Source organism: Caloenas nicobarica, chromosome 3 (genome assembly GCF_036013445.1).
Source record: "Caloenas nicobarica isolate bCalNic1 chromosome 3, bCalNic1.hap1, whole genome shotgun sequence".
In the NCBI taxonomy this organism is placed as follows: Eukaryota; Metazoa; Chordata; class Aves; order Columbiformes; family Columbidae; genus Caloenas; species Caloenas nicobarica.
The window spans coordinates 71084638-71109051 of record NC_088247.1 but is presented as its reverse complement, the minus strand read 5'-3'; the positions used below and the strand labels follow the sequence as shown (position 1 = coordinate 71109051).

The 24414-nt window shown below is 43.0% G+C and overlaps 1 protein-coding gene across 4 annotated transcripts in view; it reads left to right on the top strand.

Moving 5' to 3' along the window:
- Window positions 1-1249: 1249 nt before the first annotated feature.
- The window catches only part of UTRN (utrophin), a 378237-nt gene continuing 355072 nt past the window's right edge, over window positions 1250-24414 (top strand). For all 4 annotated transcript variants that reach the window (XM_065631423.1, XM_065631424.1, XM_065631422.1 and 1 more), the window contains exons 1-2: window positions 1250-1508; window positions 2117-2279. In XM_065631423.1, coding sequence (XP_065487495.1) covers window positions 2195-2279 — 85 coding nt within the window. In that variant the 5' untranslated portion in view covers window positions 1250-1508; window positions 2117-2194. The remainder of the gene's footprint in view (window positions 1509-2116; window positions 2280-24414) is intronic.

Sequence of the window (24414 nt, the reverse complement as noted above, 5' to 3'; positions counted from 1 at the left end):
AAATGTTAAATGCAGTTAAAATTATGATAATAATAATTTATGGGTAGCTTGTTTTGTTTCTTTGAGGTATCTCTTTTTTTTCCTTGGGGGAAATAGTGAAGTACGGGTAAATATCAAAGTTAGCTTAGGCTAAAATACACACAGTGTTTGTTTATTATTGTTATCTGTAGTGCCTAGTAAACTTGTGATCCGTGTAGTGGTAAGAAAAAAGACTTTGGAAAACACATCTTCCTCATTTCATTGCTACCAATTTCTGTTCACCTGGACATAGAAAATGGACGCATTGCCAAACCTGGGCTCCCTCCTTTCTTCTAGCCAATAAATTCGGCACCTTCTTTTCTGCAGACTGCTGGCTGTTGTCTGGTTTTGTTATTAAGGCAGTGAGGTACTCGATGGTGGGAATACATCTAGCCTTGAAAACGTTTTGGGTTGACAGCTGAGGCCAGGCGGGTAGCACGGAGGAATTACTCGGCTGTGGTGTCTCTTGGGTATGGCTGAAACTTCAGACTAGTGCTCACCCAGATAGATACTGGCCACACGTTCAGCAGCCTTGCAGCACGGGTGAGGAATGATTACTTGCCTGAGCAAATATGAGTGTGTTCATTCCCAGATTGCAAGTGTGGCAATAAATTAATTAGTGTGAGTTAAGTATTTTACTAAGGCATATGTCTGATCGTACATTAAAAAAACAACTACAGATCCCCGCTGTCCAGCGCGGCACATTTTTCCTGCTCCATGCTGTTCCTTCGCTGAAAACCACAGGGCACTTCCAGCTGTCAAGCGACCGCGTGAGATGGAGCTGGGACAGCCGCCCAAACCCGGCGACTTTCCTGCTGCTGGGTGTGGAGACGTCCTAAACGCCCCTCAGATTTTGTCGCGCTCCTTTGCCGTGCGACTTAATGCTAACAGAGCAAGCGAACGGCAAAACTCCCCAAAACCCGCCGTGCGACCGCGCTTATATCTGGGGGGGAGAAAGGAAGAGAGGCGGGAGCGCACAGGTGAGGCCGGGAAGGCCCCGGGGGAGGGGAGCAGGGGAGCAGGGGAGCAGCGGAGCAGCGGAGCGGCTCCTGCCGCCGCCGGCGCCGCCTCCGCCGCCGCTGCCGGGGCCCTGCGGGGCCGGGCCGGGAGCCGCCCGCGGCACGGGGCGGGGGCGGGCCCGGGCCTCGCCCCGCCCCTCTCTGCCACGCCCCGTCCCGGCCGGGGCCCGCGGGGGCTCCGCCCCGCCCCTCCCGCTCCCTCTGGAGAAGGGGCCGCGCGGCCGGGCCGGCGCTCCCGTAGCTGCGGCGCTGGCCCCGCGAACAAAGGGGCCCGGGACCGAGGGAGGAGCCGCCGCAGGGCCGGGAGGGACGGAGGAGGAGCGGCGGCGGCAGCAGCTCGCACAGAAAGTTGTGGGTCCGCCAGCGCAGCGCCGCGGGAACCGCCGCTGCCGGGGGACGGGGCGCGGGGAGGAGCCGGAGCGGGCTGTGCCGTGGGGAAGCGGGACCGCCTACCGCCGCCGCGTCCGAGGGGTAAGTGGCGGCGGCGGGTTGCGCTCGGCGGGTGCCCCGGCCCCTCCGGGAGCGGGGTGGGACGGCGGGCAGCGCGGCTCCGGGGGAGCGGGGGCGGGAGGGGGAAAGTTTGTTCCTTGACTCCGAGCCGGTGGAAGGGGGCGGAAGGCGTAACACCCGCGGCTGGGCGCACCTGCGGGCGGGGCGGGGGTGCCGGTGCAGGGCGGCGGGGGAGCGGCCGGGGCGGAGGGGCACCCGGGCGAGGGGCGGCTGCTCACCCCCCCGGGAGGAGGTGCCGGCACGCCCGCCGCCCGCCGGGTCAAAATCCCCGCTGGGGGTGTGGGGGCGGCAGCGCCTCTCTCGGGGCGGGCGGGTGGGGAGCTGCCCGGGGTCGTGTGCGGGGCCCGTCCCGCGGGGCTCGGCTGCCGCCGCCCGGGAGAGGGGCTTCGTGGCTTCTCCCACAGGTGGCTCTCACGCCCTCGGGCCGGCCCGAGGAGCGCGGCTGCCCTTAGTCCCCTCCCAGCTGGCACATGCCCCAGCCCGGCAGGAGCGGGGCTCCCTTGCTTTGCCAGCGGAGTCACGCCTGGTGCGGCCCGCGGACTTCTGATGCCTCTGGTTCTGCCCTGTAGGTGCTGGTGCGGAGCCGGACCCTCCATGGGAACCCTCGCCCGACGGATTTAGGCTGAGCCTGTGACGTTCCCAAGCCCATGAGCATGGCCAGTGTCTCTGACCAGGAGGAAGGACCCGGTGGGGGACACAGCGAGTTCAGTGACATCATCAAGTCCAGATCAGGTAAGACAAATGGTGTTTTCTTATTTTTTTCTCTATGCGTAGCTTCTGACATCAGCTTGTATTCTTAAAGAGCGTGTTTTTTCCAACTTATTTTTTGGCTGTATTTTGGTGGTACAGTGAGCAACTGAGGCTGTTCGTGCAGCTGTCCTACAATTAAGTAGTAGTAATTGTGGATCTCTGGGGTTTTCTTTGACAGTGTTAGTCAAGTTTGTTTGGGATCCACCTTCTCCATTATAATTACCTCTGCCTTTGTAAATAACTATGTGCTTAAAGTGCTCTTATGCAACCCAGTGTTGGCAGCTTTTATGTTTATTCTCAGACACTGAAAATGGCAACTGTGGCCACAATACTGCACCTCCTAAAAGTGCATCACGGTAGTACTCGTGCAGTAAATTAATGTGCTTCCTCCGTAATGTAAAACAGTTGTCTAAGGCTACTTGCTCAGGCATTTCCTCTAGTAAAACATTCATGTAGCAGATCTGAAGGTTATTGGAAAAACATGGTGCTTTTTTGTTACTTGTATTTTTGAGTCGTCTTATGCTCTGGTGATGCCCTGGTACTCTCATTTTAGCAGAGGGAGAGCAGAGTCTTTAGAAGGGCAGAAGAAGTTGATTAAACCTTGATAGAAATTTGTGCTACATCCAGACAGTGGCTGCTCACTTCTTTATCCTCAGAGGTTCTCTTTTCTTTCTTAAATGCACAAGGCTTCTGTTGTCAAAAGGTTCTCCTTTGATACCTGAAACCTAGCAGTGTATTTTTGAAATGTTCCATACGTTAAAGAACTGTAGCTCTTCGGTTGGTGGTGATTTGATATGTCAGATTACGCAGGATGCAGGTTTGAATCTGGATCATGTTGGTGTTTGAGTAACTTCTTCCTCAGCAAGAGGAGGTCTAAGAAATGACAGCTTTGGTGGAGGCAGTCTTCCTCTTAACTTCTACAAGTGCAGTTTATGAAATGTAAAACCACAAGCATTTCTATCTCAGCTTCTGTAGTGCTTGTTTGCATTTTCTGCTGTTATTTTGAAACCCCTGGACATAACTTTGATTATAAGTGTGTAGTCAGCACCTTTAATGGCTCCGAGTTCTGGGATGGCTTGCAGGCAGTTTGTATGCATATATGTACACAAGTACTAGAGTTCTATTGGATGTCTGAGGAAATATGGCTGTATTCGAGGTTTTCTTTGGATGAACAAGTTGGTCAGTAAGTTCTGTTGTTTTGGTTAAGGCAGATGATTGTAAATCTCTTATTACAACCACTTTAACTTCTCTGTTAATGAGAACATGATGCACATTCTAAGACTCAAGGCTAAAATACTTGTGCATTAAACTAAAAATGGTGAGTGAAGATTGGTCTTAAATAGCTCATATTTTCTAAATAATACACCAGTTTGGATCTGGATGCGTGATTTCTTCAAGTTAGTTACTGTACTGCACAGCTCAGATCTGAACCATTCCCTACAAGTAAACCTGTGGGATGGATTTCCTAATGAAAGGGCTGAAGTTTCCTGAAGTACACATGGCAACAATTAAAAGCTCGTTGTCAGGACTGGGGAAAAAAATATTACAAGCTCTGCTTCCATTTTTCCTAGATATCTGGAAAAGAGAATTCTCATTTTGACACTTAGAGAGGAAAACTGAGCTGGCTTTGCTGGAAAGACTTATCTAGCACAGGATAATTCTTCACAGTATAAGTGACTGGAAGAAGCATTGCCCTATAACAGTAATATTTGAGGTAGCTAGGGGTCTGTTTGAGTTTTGAGGCTACAGAGAGCAGAACCAGCCAAAGTTTAAGATCACCAGTGTTCCTTTCCTTTGTCATGGAAAATGGGCTGTTATTCCACTACGCTGTAAGGTCTTCATCTCTGATACGGGAAATCTCTAACACTTTGATTAGAGAGGGCATGCAAATATTCATTTCGTATTTTCACCCTTACTAAATAAAGATTTTCACCCACTAGAAGTGGGCTTTGTATTTTAAGTGGTTTAATATGTTATAGTATTTTGAAGTGCATGTTGTTCCTGTGCATTTTATAAAATGAGAACACTGGAAACAGTTTATTCTTGAAAATTAGAGAGAACTGTATAGTGTCCTGTGTAAATGTCACTTTCTCTTTCTGTGCTCTCCTGGGCAATTTTCTGTCTGTCTCTTTCAACGTGTTTTTCTTCTACGGTGGTTGTCTAAAAACTTTCGTCTTCTGAAAGTGGTGGTTAAGATATATGGCTAAATCTGATACTTTGTTATAACTTCAGAAAAAAAAAAAAAATGATCACTTGGAATGCAAGACTCTTTGAGAGGTCAGGCCTTAACAAAGAGTGGTACTGGTAAAAATGTTTCTAAATATTTGGATACAAGGGTACAAATGTAAACTTTAGTCTTTAGCAGCCTGTCAAACGGAATATATAGTTTTCTTGTAGGCACTACGCTTCGGTTGTCTTGCTTTGGAAAAGTGGGAAGCAGCTAGAAAGCCATAAAGGCGGCAATGTCAGTGCAGTGATTGGCTACTGAAAACTTGACCTTTAATTTGAAGTTACTGTTATGAGACTATAATACACATGAAGGTTTACTGCTGCTCAGCATTGTGGGGTGCCCATCTATGCCAATTATTTCTAGCAGAACTAGCCATGTAAGTTTTTTTTTTTTCTTAATGATTTGTAATTGGGAAGGTACAAGCATACTATGTGAAGTACATAGGAGAGCAATCAAAATAAGTTAACAGCAGGTTTGTTTTTTGTCGCTTGTGAAAAAAATACAGAGTGTGTGTCACAGGCTTTCACAGATGGGAAAGGTAAATTTGCAAGTATCTAATTCATCCTTTGGTGAGTTCGAACTGAGGGGATGAAGGACAAGACACTTGGAACAGAGATCTCTGTATGTTATTGGTTATGTTGAAAATACTTATTCCTTCAGTGATCAGCAAGAAAACTTTCTATGAACATGGTGTATGCTGTAGCTGTTGTAACTGATAAATGATGGATTACCCAAAGCAAAAGAGTTGGGTGTTTTTTTCCAGAAATCTCACTTTTGTGACTTACGATACTAGAAAAAGAAAGTGACACCCCTTTCTTTTGTTCAATTAACATTTATTATTTTCTGGTTTGCATGTGGCTTTTCTTTGATTAGGTAGTTTGTTAGCACTGATCTATGTGTAGATACAAGTTATTTTCAAAGATGCATCTTCTGCACTTAAAATAGAATATGATGGTGACCAAAGCTGCCTTTAAAATAACTGTGCTAGCTATGGTAATTATAAGGGAGGCTAGGCTGCCTTATGGTCCCAGAAGAACTAAGTGTCTTCTTACCTCCCTTCCTGCTGCACCAGTGGCAACAGTGGCTCTGAGAGTCTGATATCCAAGGGGTAGGATACTTGTTCCTGGATGGTTATGTTTGGTGTATATATAATATCAGCATTTATTTAGCATTATTAGCCTGTGCATCTGTATGATTGCCTGATATGGAAAAGCAGTTTTTCCCTTTTTTACTTCCCTATAGTATGAAGTAATGTATATGGAGCTGATTTATATCTTTGAAAGGCATCTTGTGCAGATAGGTGAGCTTTTCTCTTTGTAATAGCTTTTGGGAAGGAATGCTGTGGGATGGTTGCCTTACAGTGGTGAAAACAGTGCTGTCATCACGCGGCTTGAAGAACAGATGAGTCTTTGCTATGATTAATTATGGAAAAAAGACAAACTCACTTAAAATCTGTCATGGCAGCTTGGAATGGTAATATATAATTACACAGTAAGAAGTGACAGGAAAAACATTTCTGGAAGATTACTCTATGCCTCTGGTGCATTTTAAGATATGAGTTCCTGTCTAAATTGAGGGGAACTTAATTTTCCTCATCTACCTTTCATTTTTAATTACACTAAATATATTTGACTGAAAGACTGGTTTGAGAAATCATAACTTATTTTTGGAGTTCTTGGGCAAGGCTTGTTCCGAGAACTGCTGCTGTTGTCTGTCCCCATGAAGCAATGCTTACTTGGCTGGCAGCCCCCTTGCTCCAGGATCTCCCTGCCCTGCGGTTGCCTTTGGAACCAGTTCCTTTGGTTGTGCCTCTCACTGCCAGGTTGCCACAGGCCAAACGCCTTGCTTCTCATTCGTCATTTTTGGCTCCATCGGTGTGAAATGGCCAGGAGTCAGTATAGTTGCAGGCAGACCCTTAGGATTCGTGAAGTGGGCGCGGAGTTGGTGTAGCTGGTTTTGCACTGTGACAACTCTTCAGGGACATTTGTGCAGTGTGTGTGGACAAGGTGTTAAAGACAAGTGACAAGCTTGCTGCTCCTTATTTATAGCCACTAAAATGACTGTTTTTCAGAACTAAACCTTTACGTTGCTGTAGCCTGGCTCCTCTCTGCCGTTTATATTGCCTCCTTTTCTTGGGCTGTCTGCTGGGGACAGATTGGATGCTGCAATGAAGACAGTTCTAGGGTATTGCCTAACGTTTATGAAATGGCAGATATATAAGTACCAGGCTGGTTTCTTCTAGTCTCTTGATTGGTAGGTGAAGAAATAACATATGCTGCTCCGTGTGCTTGAAGCACGACTTTGCCTTGGAATAGAAATTGAGGCTCCTTGGGGAGGAAAAAAAAAAAACCAACCCAAACCATAAAAGCAGCCCATTGATTTGCAAGTTCTGTGCCAGGAAATGAAGAAATAACCCTGGGCAAGGGCTGCTATGTGAGGCACTATGTGTGGTGTCCTAAGTGTTTCTAAAGAGGTTGAAAAGTCAGGGTGAGGAGAAGCAGCTGCCGGTGGTGTGGGACCCCCTGCCGATGAGGTTCCCCTGGTGAAGGGCTGCTGAGGTGAGAGGCTGAGCAGGAGCAGTGCAAAGCTCATGGCTCCACCCTCCCCAGTGCTCCTTGAAATGTCCCCTTCTCAGGTTTGGGGAAAGGAGGAGCAATCTCATACAGTCTAATGAAAGTATTTTTATGTGAGAATAAATAAAGGTAGGTCACAGTATTGGGCAGTTGAGTGAAGAATTAGCTGTGCTGCCTTAACACTTCTCAGTAATTGCTCATAATTTTCCTCCTTGCCTTGGCTAGTTTTCCTAGCAGAACCACTTGTCCATGGTGTGTGTATTGGGGTTGACTCCTGTGAGCAGGAAGAAGTAGGGCAGTATTGTTATTAACATCTTTTGAATGCAAGTAAGTGGGGAGATGGACTGGAATATAGGTAATTCAGTGTAGGTGTGGAAGGGGAAGAGCATGTGGGCTTGAGCTGATCTCCTGTTGTTTCAGGACAGTATGGCTGCTCTGCTGCCAGGTAGCAGCATGGATTGGAGTGCTCAGAGCCCACATGATCTGCTTTTCATGTGTTGTACAGTGTCCCTCCTTCAAAGGAAAACGCACAATTAGAAGAGCTCAGCTCTTCCCACCCATCCTGGGAGCTAAGATGTTCCTAGCACAAAGTTGGGGAGAACTGCATTTATTTGGATGCCTTAATAATAGTCCGAAGAATGAATAACAGGGTTTAAACATCATGAGGTGGGAGGGAGGAGTTGCACTGTCTGACTTTTTATTGTGTTGATGAAAGAATAACTTCTAGTGCTCCATACTTTGTCAGAAGTCTGTTTTATGTCTTCCTCCCCTCCCCCAGTGTGTTTCTGGAATGAAATGGGGAAGCAAGCTGAGCTGTAATTTCAGAAAGTGACAGTATATCCTTAGAAGAAAGCTGGGAGTTCTAAAGGTAGCAACAAAAATAACAGGCTAAGGCAATAGAGGAACCCTCTGGCACACGTGGGTTTGACACAAGACAATGATATGGCTCCGTTGCAAGCTGTAGTTTTGGGAATGAGGCAAGAAACTACTGACTTGTAAATATACACAGCTGCAAAGTCAGCGAAACATCTGCTGTTCAGAAGGAGGGACCAGAAACTGCCATTTATTTATTAGGATATGACATCTTTGGGCCTCTTTTTTGAAAGGACATCAAACCACCTGATGCTGCCTTTGGAGAGAGTAAAAAGAAAAGCTTACTTTGACTATTGGAACTGAGTTGGGGTCTGTCCTGAGTGGAGCCAAAAAAAAACCTGCAAACATTCTTATTTTTGTTTGGTTCTTATCTCTTCTAGTCAGTTATCTGTGGGACCAGCAGGTTGAGGCTGGTCCAGAGTTGCTGGCCATGATTCCAGGTGCATGTCTGAGCAGCCGGGAGACTCTGATCTGGCTGTGGATGGTGCCTGGGGAGGCTGGGGCTGGGCTGGGTGCTGGTCATTGGTGGGGAAGCTGCACAAGATGGTCAGCTGTACTAGGGAGGGTGCGGGCAGTCACAGTTCCATCTGCCAAGGGCAGGGTTGAGTCTGTCTGGTTGTGTTATGGGCTGTGTCTTCCCTCTGGCTGTCTGATCGGCTCTGGATGTAAGCCCCAGTGATGCAGGGCAGGTTGGTTATTTAGTGGGGACCCATGTTCAACTGTGGCTGTGGCCATCTTATAAAGGTTTCTTACAGTCAGAAATGTGTTCGTTCTTTGATAATTTGCATTTTTAGGTATTCATTACTCAGAGTGCATGGGACAGATGCATCAGGTGTGTTGAGGTGCTGGAGAGGAATAACTTGAGCATTGCGTAGCCTCATCAGTAGTTTCTCTTGCAACAAGGCAGCTCTGTGCTGGGGAAGCATTCTCTAGCAGCCTAGTCCCTTCTCAGGTGTCGGGGTCTTCTGCTGGGTGTGGAAGAAGTGGTGAGGAGCTGTTGAGTCTTTAGCTGGTGGGAGATAGGGTGACTGTGTGTTTCGGTAAAAGACCAGCTTTTATCTCAAAAACACTGGATACATGCTGGTAGGAAAGGATGTGGCTACAAGACAGACATTAGATATGTATTATTGAGGTTATTTTGCTGATCAATATAAGGAGTGTGCAGCAATAATTTTCAGCTGTAAATTATTGGTAATTAAGATCCTTTCTGGTCTTTAACACCATTTCCCCTTAACTTTGAAAACCAGGAGGATCCACCATCCAAAACCAGAGATTTTGTAGAGGAATTAAGCAAATATATAAGGGCAGTCACTGGCTTATGCATTTAGCTGTCGAGAAGCATGTACTTCGGCCACGAAACAACATACTTTGATGGGTCTATGTAATTCATTCCACAAATAACTTTAGTTAGTTCCTTTGTACTCTGCTTTTATTGCCTAGCATCAAATGTGGTTTTTGCTCCACTCCTAATTTAGGACATGGCAGAGGACCAAAAGTTGGAATATGCTCCTAAAATGTTATGTTACAAATTATTGATCAGAGAAAACTGTTGTGACAGATAGTTCTAAAATTTTTGCTAGCTTTTTTCTTGTTGTTAATTTACCAGGCTATCCCGGATGAGCAAAGAAGAGCGGCCTGTGCATGATTAACAAACGGAGGAGATTTACTTGAACGTTTTATGGGACCATGCTGGGAATAGAGTGAAGCCTTTTGGTTTCTATGTTATTTTAATAGCTATATTATAAAATGATTGTATTAAAAGAGAATAAAGTACTATTTAAATACCAACAGACCAAGACCTTTCTATTCCCTCTTTCTAAGCTTTTACTTCTGTTATAACTTAATAATGAACAACAGCTATGGTCAGCATAAATAGGTTCCAGGGAAAGTTCATTGCTCTCTTTTTCTGGTTTCTACATGTACATCTTGTTCTTGGATGAGGCTTCTCATGGAAATTCATGGGAACACATTGTGTTAATGCCATGCCTCATTCTTAAGAAAAGCCTTTGTGGAAGTTGAAAGTCTAGTAGTTTCCTTCTGAATATAGTTTTACTCGCTCTGGGATGAGGGTGCATAATAATTCTTCTCTGAATACTTTTCCTTTGTGTTCAGGATTTTTTTTCTCTCAGACCTGGCTGTAGTGCTCAATTTAGAGCCCGCAAGTTTAATTTGCTGAGCTTTTAAAAAAAATTAAATCAATTTTTAGCTAATTTAGACACTGTTCATTCAGGATAGAGTTTATTAAATTTAATCTCAGAGTTATTGAAGGTCACAGTACAGATGTGAATTATTCAGTCTGTTCTTTCTAGTCAGAAAATGTATTTGCACACTTTATGATCTGTGCAGAGGAATAGAATAGTCTGTCTGGCAGAGTGTCAGATTGTGTAGTGCCCAGGTACTTGCAGATGAGGATGCTGTTTCTACCTGGTGCACAGAGGATGGAAGTAAATGCTCCAGGCTGCTGCAGGTGTGGGGTTTTTTGTTGTAGTGTGTTTGTGTTTTTTTTTTTTCCTTTGCACAACCTGCCTCCAAATTGGCCATTCTTGTTTGAATATTGAGATAATTCAGGACAAAAGGACACTTTTAATCCTGCCCCTCCAAAACCACTGGTCTGGTTTCACTGGATGTTTGAGGATTTGTTAAAGCTGTGAAACAAGCCTTTGAAAGATAATGTTGCTATTTTGGTAGGGTAAGTCAAACGTTGACCATTGCGTTAATGTGGAAGTGAGTTTTATACTAAGTGCATGACTAGTGTGTCCAAAATTGAATGGAAGAAAGAGGAAGGAAGAGTTCAAATGGGCTTGTTCCCATGTCACAAATGTCATACCACTCTGTGGTTTGGTTTATTTAAGGCTATTGAAACCTAATTCAGGCTCATTATTTGCCCTCTGAATGTTAACAGAAAGTTCCTTCTTAATTACAGGAAAAATGATATTAAAGGAAAGGAGACTGAAAACCATCTCTTCTTTCTGTAATTTTAGTGAGGTGCTTTACAGAGCCTCTGCAGATGCCAGGCTTCTCACCAGGTGTTCTGCACTGCTGCCTTACCAGATCCCGCTTTCCCTCTTCCTTTACCCCCTAGTGAAGACCAATGCATAAAAAATGTTGAGTAGAGGTGCAGTTTTAGCAAATGTGCTCCAGCTCTAGCAAGAAGCTTCAAATGCCCAAGTGCATCATACCACTACTGGGAAACCTTTTTCCTTCTATTTGTGGGTATTGGGAAACTGATGGCATCACTTTGTGGCATGTTTCCACATTGAAGCTTCTCTTGATGCTTTCTGATCCAAAGAGAACTAGATCGATTGAGACTTACAGAGCTGTTGAGATGCAGGGGAGGAGTAACTGCTGCATCAGCTGCAGTGGTGTCTGTTACTTCTTGGTCCTACAGCAGAGCCTCTCTTCGAAATAAACCTCTTCACAGTTTCAAAAAATCCTTTTTTTTTAATGCCAAAAGGATTAATGCACTGTCTGCATCTTTCTTACACATCCATGTGGGCATAGCAGGACGGAGCATGAGAATCTGCTATGAGGTTTCAGGACTGACTTCTCAGGGTCTTTATGTAGACCCTCCTCTAGAGGAGAAGTGAGGCATTGACCTGAGAAGAACCAAATTTTAGATCTTTTTAAATCCAAATTATCTGTTTATAAAGGTTTTAATTTAGCCTGTAATGAAGTGATTCCTAAAACTTAGGAAACTCAAAGTTAATGAATTTCATGTAAATTGTATCTTGTGGTTCATGTTTGTTTTAAGAGGGGAAATAATTTCCATACTACGTCATGAAGGCTATTTGCCTTTCCAAATCTGAGTTAAGAATTTCCTGACCTCTTTGAGGCCTTCTCCTCTACCTGTAAACTGCTGGAGCAGGTTTTCTCTCACTATATGGTAATAACCTCATTTTCTCAGCAGGCAGTGTTAAATATTTCATCATTGTTTAAGGGTAGTAGTTACTTTGCTTACATAGTGACTAACAGTATTGGGTGTTTTCATTTCCATGAAGCAAAGATAGAGACAGAACCCACATTTTTGATTAAAAAAAAGTCTTCCTAACTGAAAATCCCCAAATTATCTTTGCTTTAAAAGATCACTTAATTTTGAGCAAGGCACACAACACAGTTGTGGTGTGACAGAGCCTTCTGCATGCTGTAGGGTACCATAACTTTAAAGGAAATGGTGTTCACTTAAACATTTTTGCTTCACTTAAGTGAGGGGATGCAATGGGAGAAAAGAACAGTAGCTGGTCTCATGAAACGTATTGCTTTTGGTATGTCATCACCCCTTGATTGCTAGTTTGAAAGTCATATTCCCTGTCAGAGATACTGTGAAGTTAATGCTGGGGATGCAGTGGGGAAGGTGAGGTCCTGCTGTGTGTCCTGTCTGAAGCATCGGGTAGGAAGGTGTCTCAGTGGTAACAAGTGCTGTCTTCATGTGTCACACAGGTTAAACCAAGCAGCCCCCAGAACAGAAGGAGCAAACTGGAAGAACATGTACTGGACAGAAGGAATAGCTTTGCTTGTCCATCTCTTAGTGCTAATGCCGGTCAACTATCAGTGGCGAGACTGGTAGATTTATGCTTCTCAATTTGAGCCTTCATGTTTTAAACATAAATTATGATAGCCTGCCCTCTGCCTGAGTGTATAAACTTGCCTCGCTGTATGCACCTGGTTGGACCATCAGAATTTGGTGTTGAAAGAAGATGCTTTGGAGTAACTGGAGTTAAAAAGTGGGATATTGAGTCTGAGATGTAGTCTCTTTAGCGCAGCAAAGGTATTGTGGCACATACAAACCAGAGATTCATGTGAAACTTGATGACACATAAAATGGTCAACCAGGCTAATTTTCAGCCAGAGTGACTTTGTAATTGTTTGTGACACTGATTTATTATCATGTGTCCTGTCTCTGGGGATGACTTGTGATTGAATAATATTTAAAAATAGATGTCCTATTCAATTCCAAGTATGATAATTTTGAATGTGATATGCAGTTAAAAACAATTCCCCAAAATAAACTAAAAAGCCCCAAACATTGCTTTTTGAAAATCATACTTCAGTTCTTACCAGAAGTTGCTCTTGTGTGGGGGGGTGTGTGTGTGTGTGTACACTCTGTTCTTTCTCTACCTCATTCAGCTTCATGGTCTTCCAGGTGGAGGAAGGCTGCAGTTGGCTGCCTTAGTGTGTGCTGTACAACGCCTGGGAGGAAGAGCAAAAGAGCTGGAAAGGCTTTTTTCCTTCTAGCTCACATCCTGCTATGAGGGAGGGCTGGAAGGACTAATGTGGCCATGCTGGCTCCTGCTGCCCTGGGATGTGTCCTGGCATGTGATGGAGCTGTGTGCTGACACCTGGGGACCCCTGTGCTGCTGCTTCTCAGGCAGCATCTGTGTGGTGGACAGAAGGCAGTTTGAGAAGGTCTAGAAATCTAGTGAAACAGGTGGAAGTCATAATACTCTTTTCCCTGATGAACTCTGTTGGTTCCCATGCTTCACCTCCCTGGCCTTGCAGGCATTTGCAGGGAGGGGGAAAAAAGCTTTCCTAGACAATTTACCTGCTGCTCTAGATCAACTTTACGGAATATAACTCTGGTGAAGACAGAGTTGTTTGCAGAGACAGAATCATAGAATTGTTTAGTTTGGAAAAGACCTTTTAAGATCATCAAGTCCAACCCTTAACCTAGCACTGCCAAGTCCACCACTAAACCATGTCACTAAGTGCCATGTCTATACATTTTATTAAATACTTCCAGAGATGGTGACTCCACCACTTCCCTGGAGAGCCTGTTCCAATGCCTGACAACCTGTGAATAATTTTTTCCTACTATCCAATCTAAACCTCCCCTGACACAACTTCATGCCATTTCCTCTCATCCCATCACATGCTACTTGGGAGAAGAGACCAACACCCTCCATGCTACAAACCTCCTTTCAGGTAGCTGTAGACAGCCATAAGGTCTCCCCTCAGCTTCCTTTTCTCAAGGCTAAACAGCCCCAGTTCCCTCAGCTGCTTCTGATGAGCCTTGTGCTCTAAATCCTTTACCAGCTTCATTGCTCCTTTGGACATCGTGCCTGTATGACTATTTGTACAGAGAGGACTGAGAAGGTGAAGAAGGTGAAGAAAACCTGGGAGGCTGGAGCGAGCTGTGGCCCCTGCTGGGTCCTTGATTCTGGGTTGTACCCAGGGCCTTGGCCATCAAACACAGTGCTAAACATCCAGTGGTCATTTTTTCCAAAACACAGTCATGGGGCTGGGTGGGAAGAGAGATTTGGGGTGGTGCCCATCTTTCCTGCAGTTGCCTACTAATTAGAGCCCTCATGCTGACTTGTTGCTCTCGAAATACCAGTTCAAATTTTCAAAGGGTTCAAACCACTGACCATTACCCTTAGCACTGGGCTACAGCATAGGTTGAGACGCAGCCTGTTCCTGACCTATCACACAGTGACAAAATGTGACAAGAAGAGTGTGAGGGGCCAGAGAGCATTGGGGGCATTTCTTAAGTCAGGCAAACCCCAACACGTTCTGGGAGAGAGAGCATTTGTAAGCATTTCTACACTAGAGGTGTGCTGCTTGATGACCGTGTCTAAGGCTTAAGGCCGAAGAAAAAAGGAGTTAACAAGCTTGTCCATTTGCTGAAGCTGACAATGAGACATCAGTACCAAAATGTGATGCTGAAAGATGCAGATCTAAGATGAACAGCAGACTTGCAGTAAGCCTTGATATTTTTCCCAGGAGAAAGACATCGTAAGGTCATAACTTGAGCTAGAGAAAAGGAGTGTTTCTTTCCCGTTCCCTTGCAAAAATAGAACAACCAAAACAAACCCTTGCATTGCTGGCATTAGCAACCATCTGGCCACCACCCCTGTTGATGGTTGCAAGAACGTAGTGTTATCATGATAAACAGCTGTTTTACTGCAAGGGGGTCTGGCCTGTGTGCAGGGACAGTTCTGATACATTTTTTGAACAAAAACCCACTGCAGTAAAAAGAGGGATTTCATTGCTGTGATCAGTTACCCCAGATGAGGTAATGATCCTGAAGTTTATGTCAGTGTCACAGGCCAAATAATTGGGATGTCTAGAAAGAAGGGGAGCTTAGGGCTGTATATAGAGGGCATTATGTCACCACATAGATAAACTATGGATCCCTTTCACAAGAAATTGATTCCATGTTTGCCTGGAGGAGACGTGGAAGGTATGTTTGGAGAGCTATTTCCTTGGTTTCACTGGTACTATCAGCAAGGGCTGAGCTCTGACACAGGGTATGTGCTGTTCAGAGCTTGTTAGCTTGGGCATGGTGGTGCTCTGGCATTGAGGTGGCAAGCGGGCTTGTAGGGGCATTATGCAGGGTTACCCTTGTCAAATGCCTCCTAGCTTTATGATCCCTACTTTGCATTCATTTATAAAGCATAGTCAATCATACAAAGTGAAAGATGCAGCATGCTATGGTGGGCACAGTTGAGGTCTGATTCTTGGTGACTTGCTGGGTGAGGTTGTCACTTCCCACAGGAATCACATGTGATGTGTGTTGCATCAGTAAAGCTGAGGGAGGTACCTGCCCCACAGAGGAATGTGAGTGTGGAACTTCTGCTCCAGGGCACTTTCACATTGCAGTAGCTCCTGCTTCTTGCAGCTACTTTAATTTTGCTCTTGAAACTGTCTCTTGCTGGTTCACTTGATGCTACACCTAAATTAGGGGTTACTGGGTTAGGTCAAGGATCACTCTAGCATGTAATGCCCACTTCTGAGGCAGAATAAATTTTCTTCAACAGGAATTAGGGTAGAAGAGGAAGAGGAGCACGTAATACCTGGTGGATCCCACAGTCTGTGGTTTTATGAACACAGAACGTAATTCAACACCAATGCATTTGTGGTGTTCTGGGCAAAATATCGCATGTGATGTAATGGTTTCTTTGTATATTTAACTGAGCAGGATGCCTTTAGCACTGAGGAAACTGGTTTGAAAGCACTGAAGGGTCCCAGAAATGCTGGCCTGTTGTAGGCATGTCAAATTTGCTTTTACTCTGTCTCTTTCCAGAACGATGTTGAAGAAGACTTGGGCTGTTGTATTCATTCTTAAGGGATTCAGTGGCCTTAGTTTAGGTGATTAAGTTTAATTTCAGGATGAAATCTGTGGTTGACAATGATGTCCTCTCTGAACTAGTCCAAATCTGTTGAACAGACCTTCGGAGAAAATATGATCTACTGCAAATCATGTCACTGGAGCTGGCTAGGAAAAAGTAATTAATGTTGGGTATTGTACTGGCGTGGAGGTTTTGGTTTGAGTGTGATTTGGGCAGAAAAAAGTGAAAGCTTAGATTTGCTGCTGGTTGTTACCTTGGTAGCTCTGATGCGTCCTTTCCTCCACAGCACTGCCCTGCTGCTGTTGGACAGAGGGAGCCAGGATGGAGCAGAAACCATTAACAAGCTCACAAAATGGACTATGTCTATATAATGTTCAGATAAATTGACTAAGATAAAGGAAGATTGCTTATAAATGTTTTGCTGATTTATTTATTTTCCATGCTAGCTCTTGCCACCTTTTGTTGTAGCTTCTTATTTTGGCCCTGCAGTCTGTGGCTTTAACTTATACTTTTGTCCTCATATAATAAAATACATGAAAATATAATGTTCTGTTGAACTCCACTTTACTGCCTGGGGAAAGAAGGAAGGGGTTACAAAACATGAGTTCTGATGTAGTGCACTGTTGAAAGATGCTAACATACTGTAGTGGCAATCTGAAACAAAAATGTATGTGGCCTGGGACTGGTGCAACCTGATTATGACACTATTCTGTATTATTTGTGTGCGTATGGGAACAAGGAGAGAAATTGTGAAATGAATTGTAACTCTACACTTGTTTTTTATAGTTTAAAAAGTCTGTTTTGTTGTGGATTTGGGTCCTTATGTGCACGAAGCTGACACTTTTTTCCCTTTTTACCAAAATGCACACAATTGTTTTTTCCTCCTAGTGATTTGAGGACAGAAGGCAGAAAAAGGGTTTTTGTTCCTCATAAGATATTATGTCTGCCTGGCATTCTCATTTGCAATAAGGCTCTTTTCATACTATTCCAGCACTTGAAAAGGACCTTAACTCGCTATCCTATTAAGAACCTCTTGTGCTGCCAGAAAAATGTAAAGAGGCTGCAGACATTTGGGACTCAACTCTCATTTACAGTACAATGAAGAAAAGGAAATCACACATTCTTGGCTCTCCCGAATTTAGCAGAGCCAAAAGGTTATCAGCTGACAGAGTAGATGAGTTGTAATTATGGTAACTAATGTTACTGGAAGTCTTTAAAAAGCAATTGAATTAATTAGGTTTGATCTTGGTGAGAATCTGTGGCTGTTGGGATGGATTTTGATCTGGATCTATTATCTGGGAGGCACTGTGGTGTAAGTGGGGGAAAAAGAATGTCTGTGAATTGTGTGGGACTTGTCTTTTAATCTGCTTTGTATCTGTATTGTGGCATACTTAACAGAGAATATATTTTTTCCCTTTCTTTTTATTCCCCTACTTTTTGGATGAACAAATTGAACTCTGCTACAGTTTGGAATTGGCAAGGTATCATGAAAGCCTTTTTAGAAAGTTTGGCAAATTGTAAAATCTAATTTTGTTAAGAATTAGTGTATGATATATACTTTGCCCTTTCTGTGTAAGGTGGGTGTAGTTATAAAACCTATTTTGCAGACTGTTACTTTTAGACATAATTATTCAATTAATGCACAAAACAGGATCAAAAGATAATTTCTGGTTAAATTACTATTTTTTAACTGAGGCATACTTTGACTATCTTAATCAAGTGGGACACGATAAAGTTTTTATTATACACAGAATTCCTTCCTTAACAGTCTTTAGACATTTTTTTCTATGTCCTTCTGTAGGACTTGGAATGGCAGGAGTATAGCTGAGGAGTGGGTGGGTCAGCCAGATCACATCTTCGAGTCATCCAGCTGATTACAAGTAATCGTCTGCTGTTTATTTAAATATTGGTAGCATAAATATGTAACTTGCTGTTCTACCATTCCAATGCAAAAATAGTGCTCTGCAGTTTTTGCAAAGTAAGAGCAAGCAGGTTTAATTACATCTCAATAATAAAGGGTGGTGTATTAACACAAGGTGAGTGGATTTTTCTTTGCTAAAATCTTATCCAGACCTCATCGAATGGTTATAATTTGCCTTTTTTTCATAATAAGTGGAACTAGTTAAACAACTGCCATCAGCATAAAGTAATTTCTAAAACTCCTATTTCAAATTTCCTTCTGTAGAATAAGAACTACATATTTAATTTTGAAAAAGATAATTTATTTTCCTGTTCAAGTAAGAATACATATGCAAGAGAGACTACTTTTAAAATTACATCATCAATGAAAATATATTTAATGTAAAGCTAGGCGAAATAATGGTGCAAAATATCACCTTGGCCTTCAGTTCTTTGTGTTTTAATCTCTAAAATGAGAAGATTTGTCTCTTTACAATGGATAAGAAACGTGAACAAAATGGCATCTGATCTTATGTTTTTTTTCCTTCATGTCTTCTTGTCTCTCAGACTCTCTGTGTTTAGCATAAAATGAGCCTGTCCATTCCCAAACTTATTTTAGCTTTGAGCTCATGTGTACATAGTGCTTGACTTGGTCATGAGCTGTGGAAGATGTGGATGACTTTCTTCAGCCTTGTTTAGCTACTCTGCTTAGCTGGGATGTCATGTCATAAGCTCTTGGGATAGTCTTTTGCTATTTTTGTCAGTATTTGAGGGATTCTTGAAGTATAGGGTGGTTGCCTTTCCATCTGTCCCCTTGCAACTATTCATATGGAAGCTCATCCTGGCATGAATTTTTCAGGTCTGGTTTTGGATTGTTGGTTAAAAAATGTGGAAGCAATAGCCAAAGGGAGTTTTATGCTCCATCTACAAGGAAAATTTTGGGGTTCCTGCTTTACTCTAGGCAACTAAATTACAAGGGATAAAAGTGTCCTGGGATGACCAACTTCACTTGTTTTTTCTCAGTATTTTTTTTTCCTTTCTTAGTGGAACTTTGTTGAATTCTCAGAAAAATTTGTAGAACCTGACCTTGCATTTCAATCCCAGGGCAGAGCATTAGTGCAGTGAGCTAAGCATAGCTGTGACCGTGTAGCTACAGAAGACAGTGTTCCCTCATGGCAGCTACTCAAGAATATACTTGAATATTTATGTGGTGAATTAACACCATAGTGTAGAGGAGGTTTGGCAGAAAATCTTTCAGGATCTTGCAAGCTACTCCATGCAAAGTTAGTGGTTTCTTTGCAAAAAGTGCATATTAAAAAAAAAAAAAGGCACATATAAAACGTGCTGAATAAGGATGTTGAGAGTTGAATCTGGCAACGTGTGATTCTGCAAAAGCATCTTGTGTTATGGATTTTTTTTTTTTTTGATCAGACCTTTATTCTATAAACTGCTTATACAAGGGAAAAGCTTTGTACCTTCTCCAATGGATATCTGTGCTTCTCTGAAATTCAAGTGGTTGTATTTTGTAGACCTTATTAAAGGATTTTTTGTAGATTGCAAGTTGACCTCAGCTTTGGTAAATCTGTTGGTCTCTTCTGAGTTGTTAGTAGCATTGATGTGCTGTAGAAGGAAAAGTTCTCACTTCCCAGTTGGAGTGACATTCTTCATTTCATGGAGAGATTTGAAGAGAGCTTGCTTCCTTTCCTTAATTTTTCCAAGCTGACTTTCCTCTTAAAATGGCCTTGTTCTCCTGTGGCAACCTGCCCAGGCAGAGGGGGAGCCTGCGCTGGGGATGAGGAATAATTCACTTTGAAGAACAAAGTTTGACAAATCTAGAAGAGTGATGGAGATCGTAAAAGTCAGAACAACAGGGCTGGCTGTTAGAAATGACTTGATTTACAGTGCCCATGGCATTTCCAACTGGAATTTTTCAGCTGGGTAAGGGCAGAGTAATTCCAGCTTAGCACCCACCTCGGCTCCTCCATGCGTGGGTCACACCTGACCCACTGCTCCACTTCACCTGCCACAGGACGCATGGCAGGTAACTCATGGGCACAGCGATGGGCTCCATAAAATGCCAGCTGTGCTATGTAAGGTATAAGGGAGAAATTATCCATGCAGATCTTTTCAGGTGGGAAGGTAGGGCCAAGCTTAACCACCTATAAGCAATTAAAATTCATCACAGAAGGTCAGGATATTATACCTTCCACCAGTCATTTCTTCATTAACCAGGTGTATGTGAATATAACATGGTCTGTTAAAATTTAACCCCAAGAGATGACTTCTCAGCAGGCTTTCTAGCCCACGAGGATCAGTGTTGATGCATAAAAATGGAGAGTAGGTGGAAATGCTTGAAATGCCTTAGAAGCCTCTTCCAACTTAATATAAAAGCACAATGGCTAGAAAAAAAAGTAGGCAGTTTCTACACATAATATATTAACTGGCTGTGTGGTGTGTTGTTTCCCCCCCCACCCCTACCTCGAGTGTGGTGTTACTCCATCCCTCTACTGCTTTGTCCTTATTCCCCTGCCTTGTTACTTCCTATAGTTATTTCTACTGAGAGATGGTAAGAGTGAAGAAGCAGCTGTAACTTTTCGTGTATTTGTTTTTCCTGGACTTGATTCCCAGTTGGTGAAATTTCTTGGACCACTGAATTGCTTTAAAAACCTCCTAAAGTCAGTTGGGTGCAATCTGTCAGTAGAGCAAACTACTTGCCATAGTTCATCTCTCCCATTACCAGTCCATGTGCTAAGTCTGGGCTTCCTTCGCTGAATGACTCTGTATATTTTTAAGGTTTAACATTTTTCTTGACTATGTTTTTCAGCCTGTGCAGCTCCTAACATCTGAGCTGCCTTACTAAACAGATTCTTTATCCTGTTAAGAGAGAGTGTTCCGTAGGATGAGCATCCAGCTGAAATTTGAAGTGCTAAAGACCTCTTTATGCTATAATTATAATTTTGGGTGACCATATCACAATGGTAGGTATTGATTTTTAAGGAAGTATTTTCTCTGCAGATGAGGCCTGTTTATACTGCAGAATAGCACTTTTTTCCTTCTCTCTCAATCAGAAGGGAAAACTATAAAATTGGTGTTGTTTTTGCTTCTCTTCTGCACTATTGATTGTCACAGACCTTGGGCTTGACAGGTGTGTGTAGCATTCAAGTTTTCCATAACTCAGATCTGTGCCTTTGTTAGGGGAAACATCAAGAACATCCAGGAAGATCAGCCTTGATCTTTAGCACTATAGCCTAGTCGTCGTCAAGAAAACAAACAAATCATAAAAGAAACCAAACAAACAGCAGAAGCTTACCTCGACTTCCTGCTCCCATCTATGTTTTCTCACTGCAGATGTGGACTAATGCCTTCAAAACTGAAGGAAAGTAAAGCTCTCAAAGATTAGTGTGTTCCTATAGCTTGTATTTTGTTATGGTTAGTAAGTGCTAGGTAGGTGTCACCTATGACTAACTTTGAGAAAAAGGAAAGAAGATTTCTGCTAAGTGGCAGAAATGGCTCAAATAAAATACAAAATACTATGTACATTAGTCTGAGATAAGCAAGGTGATGGGTTGTAGCCACTGAAGTTATTGTATTGGGGAATGGAGAGCAGAGAGTTCCAGGGAAGAAAAGACTTTCTGAAAGAACATGTTTAATGAGTTTCAGCCCTCAGGGAACAACATATTTTTTAAAATGCTCCTGTTTCCTATTCCTCCCCCTCATAAAACAAATGGTAAAGTAAATAAAAATGCAATTATACGCCTCTAGCTTGGATGTTTCTTCCTGATGTACAAAAGCACAGCCACAAAATAAGGAAGTGTTTTTAAGTGATGGAACAAGATGCAATGAGGTTGGGTTTTTGTTGTCTTTGTGTGTGCTTAAATATAAAGAGAGACAGAGGTATATGTAGATGTATATGCTTGTGCACACATATATATACATAGACCTATACATATTTTCCCTGCTGGGACTTCCATTTGGAAATGGTGAAATTCCTGAGGAATTATACAGCCCTTTCAAGTTGAGAATAATTATACAGTGGTGTGCAGATCTGAGAGTGTTAGAAGTCTGTCTTTAATGAGCTATTTCCAGTTGGTTGCTTGGGAGGATGGTAAATCCTCAATTGGTATTAAAGTATGTGTCCGTGCTTCTTCCATCACATGCTGGGGTGGGAGTTTCTGCAGCCTGTCCTTACCCCTCCCCACATATCAGATGGTGGCAGAGGCAGCTTTTCCACCTCCGGCCTGAGTTGTCCCCAGGGAGCCAGGAGGGCTTGGAGGCAGCCAGCAGCAGGGGTGCTTTGCACCCTCAGGAGTGTGACATTGACATGGCTGGACCAACCTTAAGGGATAACTTTACCTCCTTGTCACATCCAGACTGCTGTGCAGAGGGGGATGCTTCTGGGCATTGGGGATATAGGAGATGTGACTGTTGAAAATCTTCAATGATAATAATTAATAGAAACATGATGATTTGTATTTTTTTTTTTTTAAAACCACCTGAAATTTAGTATAAGAATTTGTGCACACTACCCTGAAGTCCTTTGATTCTTAGGGACATGGTTTAGTGTTAGGGTTAGGTTATGGTTGGACTCGATGATCCTGAGTGTCTCTTCCAACTGAAATGATTCTATGATTCCATAGAATCTTTTTTTTTTTTCCCACCCCAGAGCTTACCTTTGGACTTGAATGGTGGTCTTCTAGATTGCGACTGGAATATTTTCCTCTAGAATGAAAGGATGCCATGTGGAGAATATGTATTCTCGCTTATTCACTTATTTTTAAAAAGCAATGTGATGACTGAGCTAAAGGTAAATCTTCTGAGTCATCCAGAAAAAGGCTCATAAGGAGGGAGTTGGGTTCAGAACAGAAGTGTTAGAGGACATTCTTGCTGCTGAATGCTAGCTTCATGTGGTCAGAAGCTTCATATAGTAGGTACAGACAAGAAAGAATGCATCTCGGGCATACAGCTGAGAGAATTCAGACATCCAGCCTCTGTGGGATAATATTTATTGCCACTTCTTTCCTGTTTCTCCCTCTACCCCCCTTTCCTATCCAGCCCTGATATCTCAAATGAAAAGCAATCTCAAATGAAAAGCAATCTCAAATGCTTCTTGTAACTATTTATGGATATTAAGTTCCGCTACTCTGCTTGCTTGGTAAGCTTAATTCCTGAGGTTTCTCATGGATGTCTTCATTTTCTGACATCTGTCATCTTCTCTTTTGTATGTGCAATGTTTGGATGTTGGCATCTGGACTCTGGAGATGCAGGCAGATTCACCGGTTCTTTCCTACTCCACTGGCAAAAAGCTGGTAATTGTTTTTCTGCTTGGTCCAAGATATCCTATGTCTCTTCTGGTGGCTAGGGGCTGAATTTGGAAATTCCTAGCTATATTTTCCTGTCCTTCTGTATGCTTCTGTCTCCTTCCTTGTCTGTGTACTTTCTTACTTCTGTAAGCAAGTGTGAAAGTTGCATTTGAATTGCTTGATTGAATAGCCAGGATAATGGTGATTTCATGAACTTGCTGGAAAATCTTAGTTTCACTCCTAGCAAGAGGTCCCCACCCAGCTGGCGGGGCTTGTGCAGTTCTGTGCCTGTGGCTGTGCTGGGCTTGCTCTGGTGAGCTTGGCTTTGTTGAAATCAAAACTTAACTCAGCCTTTAAGCATCATGTATATGGTTTCCTTGTGGTTTCTGTTTGTACTGTGGTGCAAGTTCACCACCATCTGCCCAGCTTTTTAGACAAGAGATAATTACTTTATGATTTTTTTTTCTTCCATCTCTACCATGCTTTGCTCATAAATCCTTGTCAAAAGTCTGGCAATAACTTGTTAATGCAAACATGAGACACGCAGTTGTTATAGTCTTCCTAGCTTCCACTTTTGTAATGGATTGTGTATATAGACACAAGGGATGTATATGTGTGGTGATCCATTCCTCCTCCTCCTTCTTTGTCTCATTTACTGCTATTTGCCCTGGTCCAGTGCCAGAAAGGGAGGAGAGATGGACTCTAGAGGGCCAAACTCTCTGCAGCACTTAGTTGGAAGGTACTTGGATATTACAGTGATGCTGTCTAGAAGACATTTTGATGAAGGGGATCTTGGCAATCCATGTTTTCTAACCTGGGTTATGTTAAAAGTCACTTGGCTTATTCCAAAATATTTTTGAGAACTTCTGCTCAGGCTGACTGTGCTGAAACACTTCTGTTATATTTCTGTGAAGTTGTTGTAGATGAGATTGCTGTTTTGTACTTGCAATATTTACCAGCCTTTCTAACATTACCCTGATGTGTGTGGGTTGTTTTGTTTGTTTTGTTTTTAGGATTATATAGTGCTCTTTAGAGTGGAATTTAATATCTGTTAAATTTTTTACAGATAGTGAAGAAATCCTGTTGCAGCTGGCTGTGGTTATAGACTACCGTGAGCATGCTGGAATGGGAACTTCTATGGTAGAACAAGTTGAAGCAAATGAAATGGAAACTTCC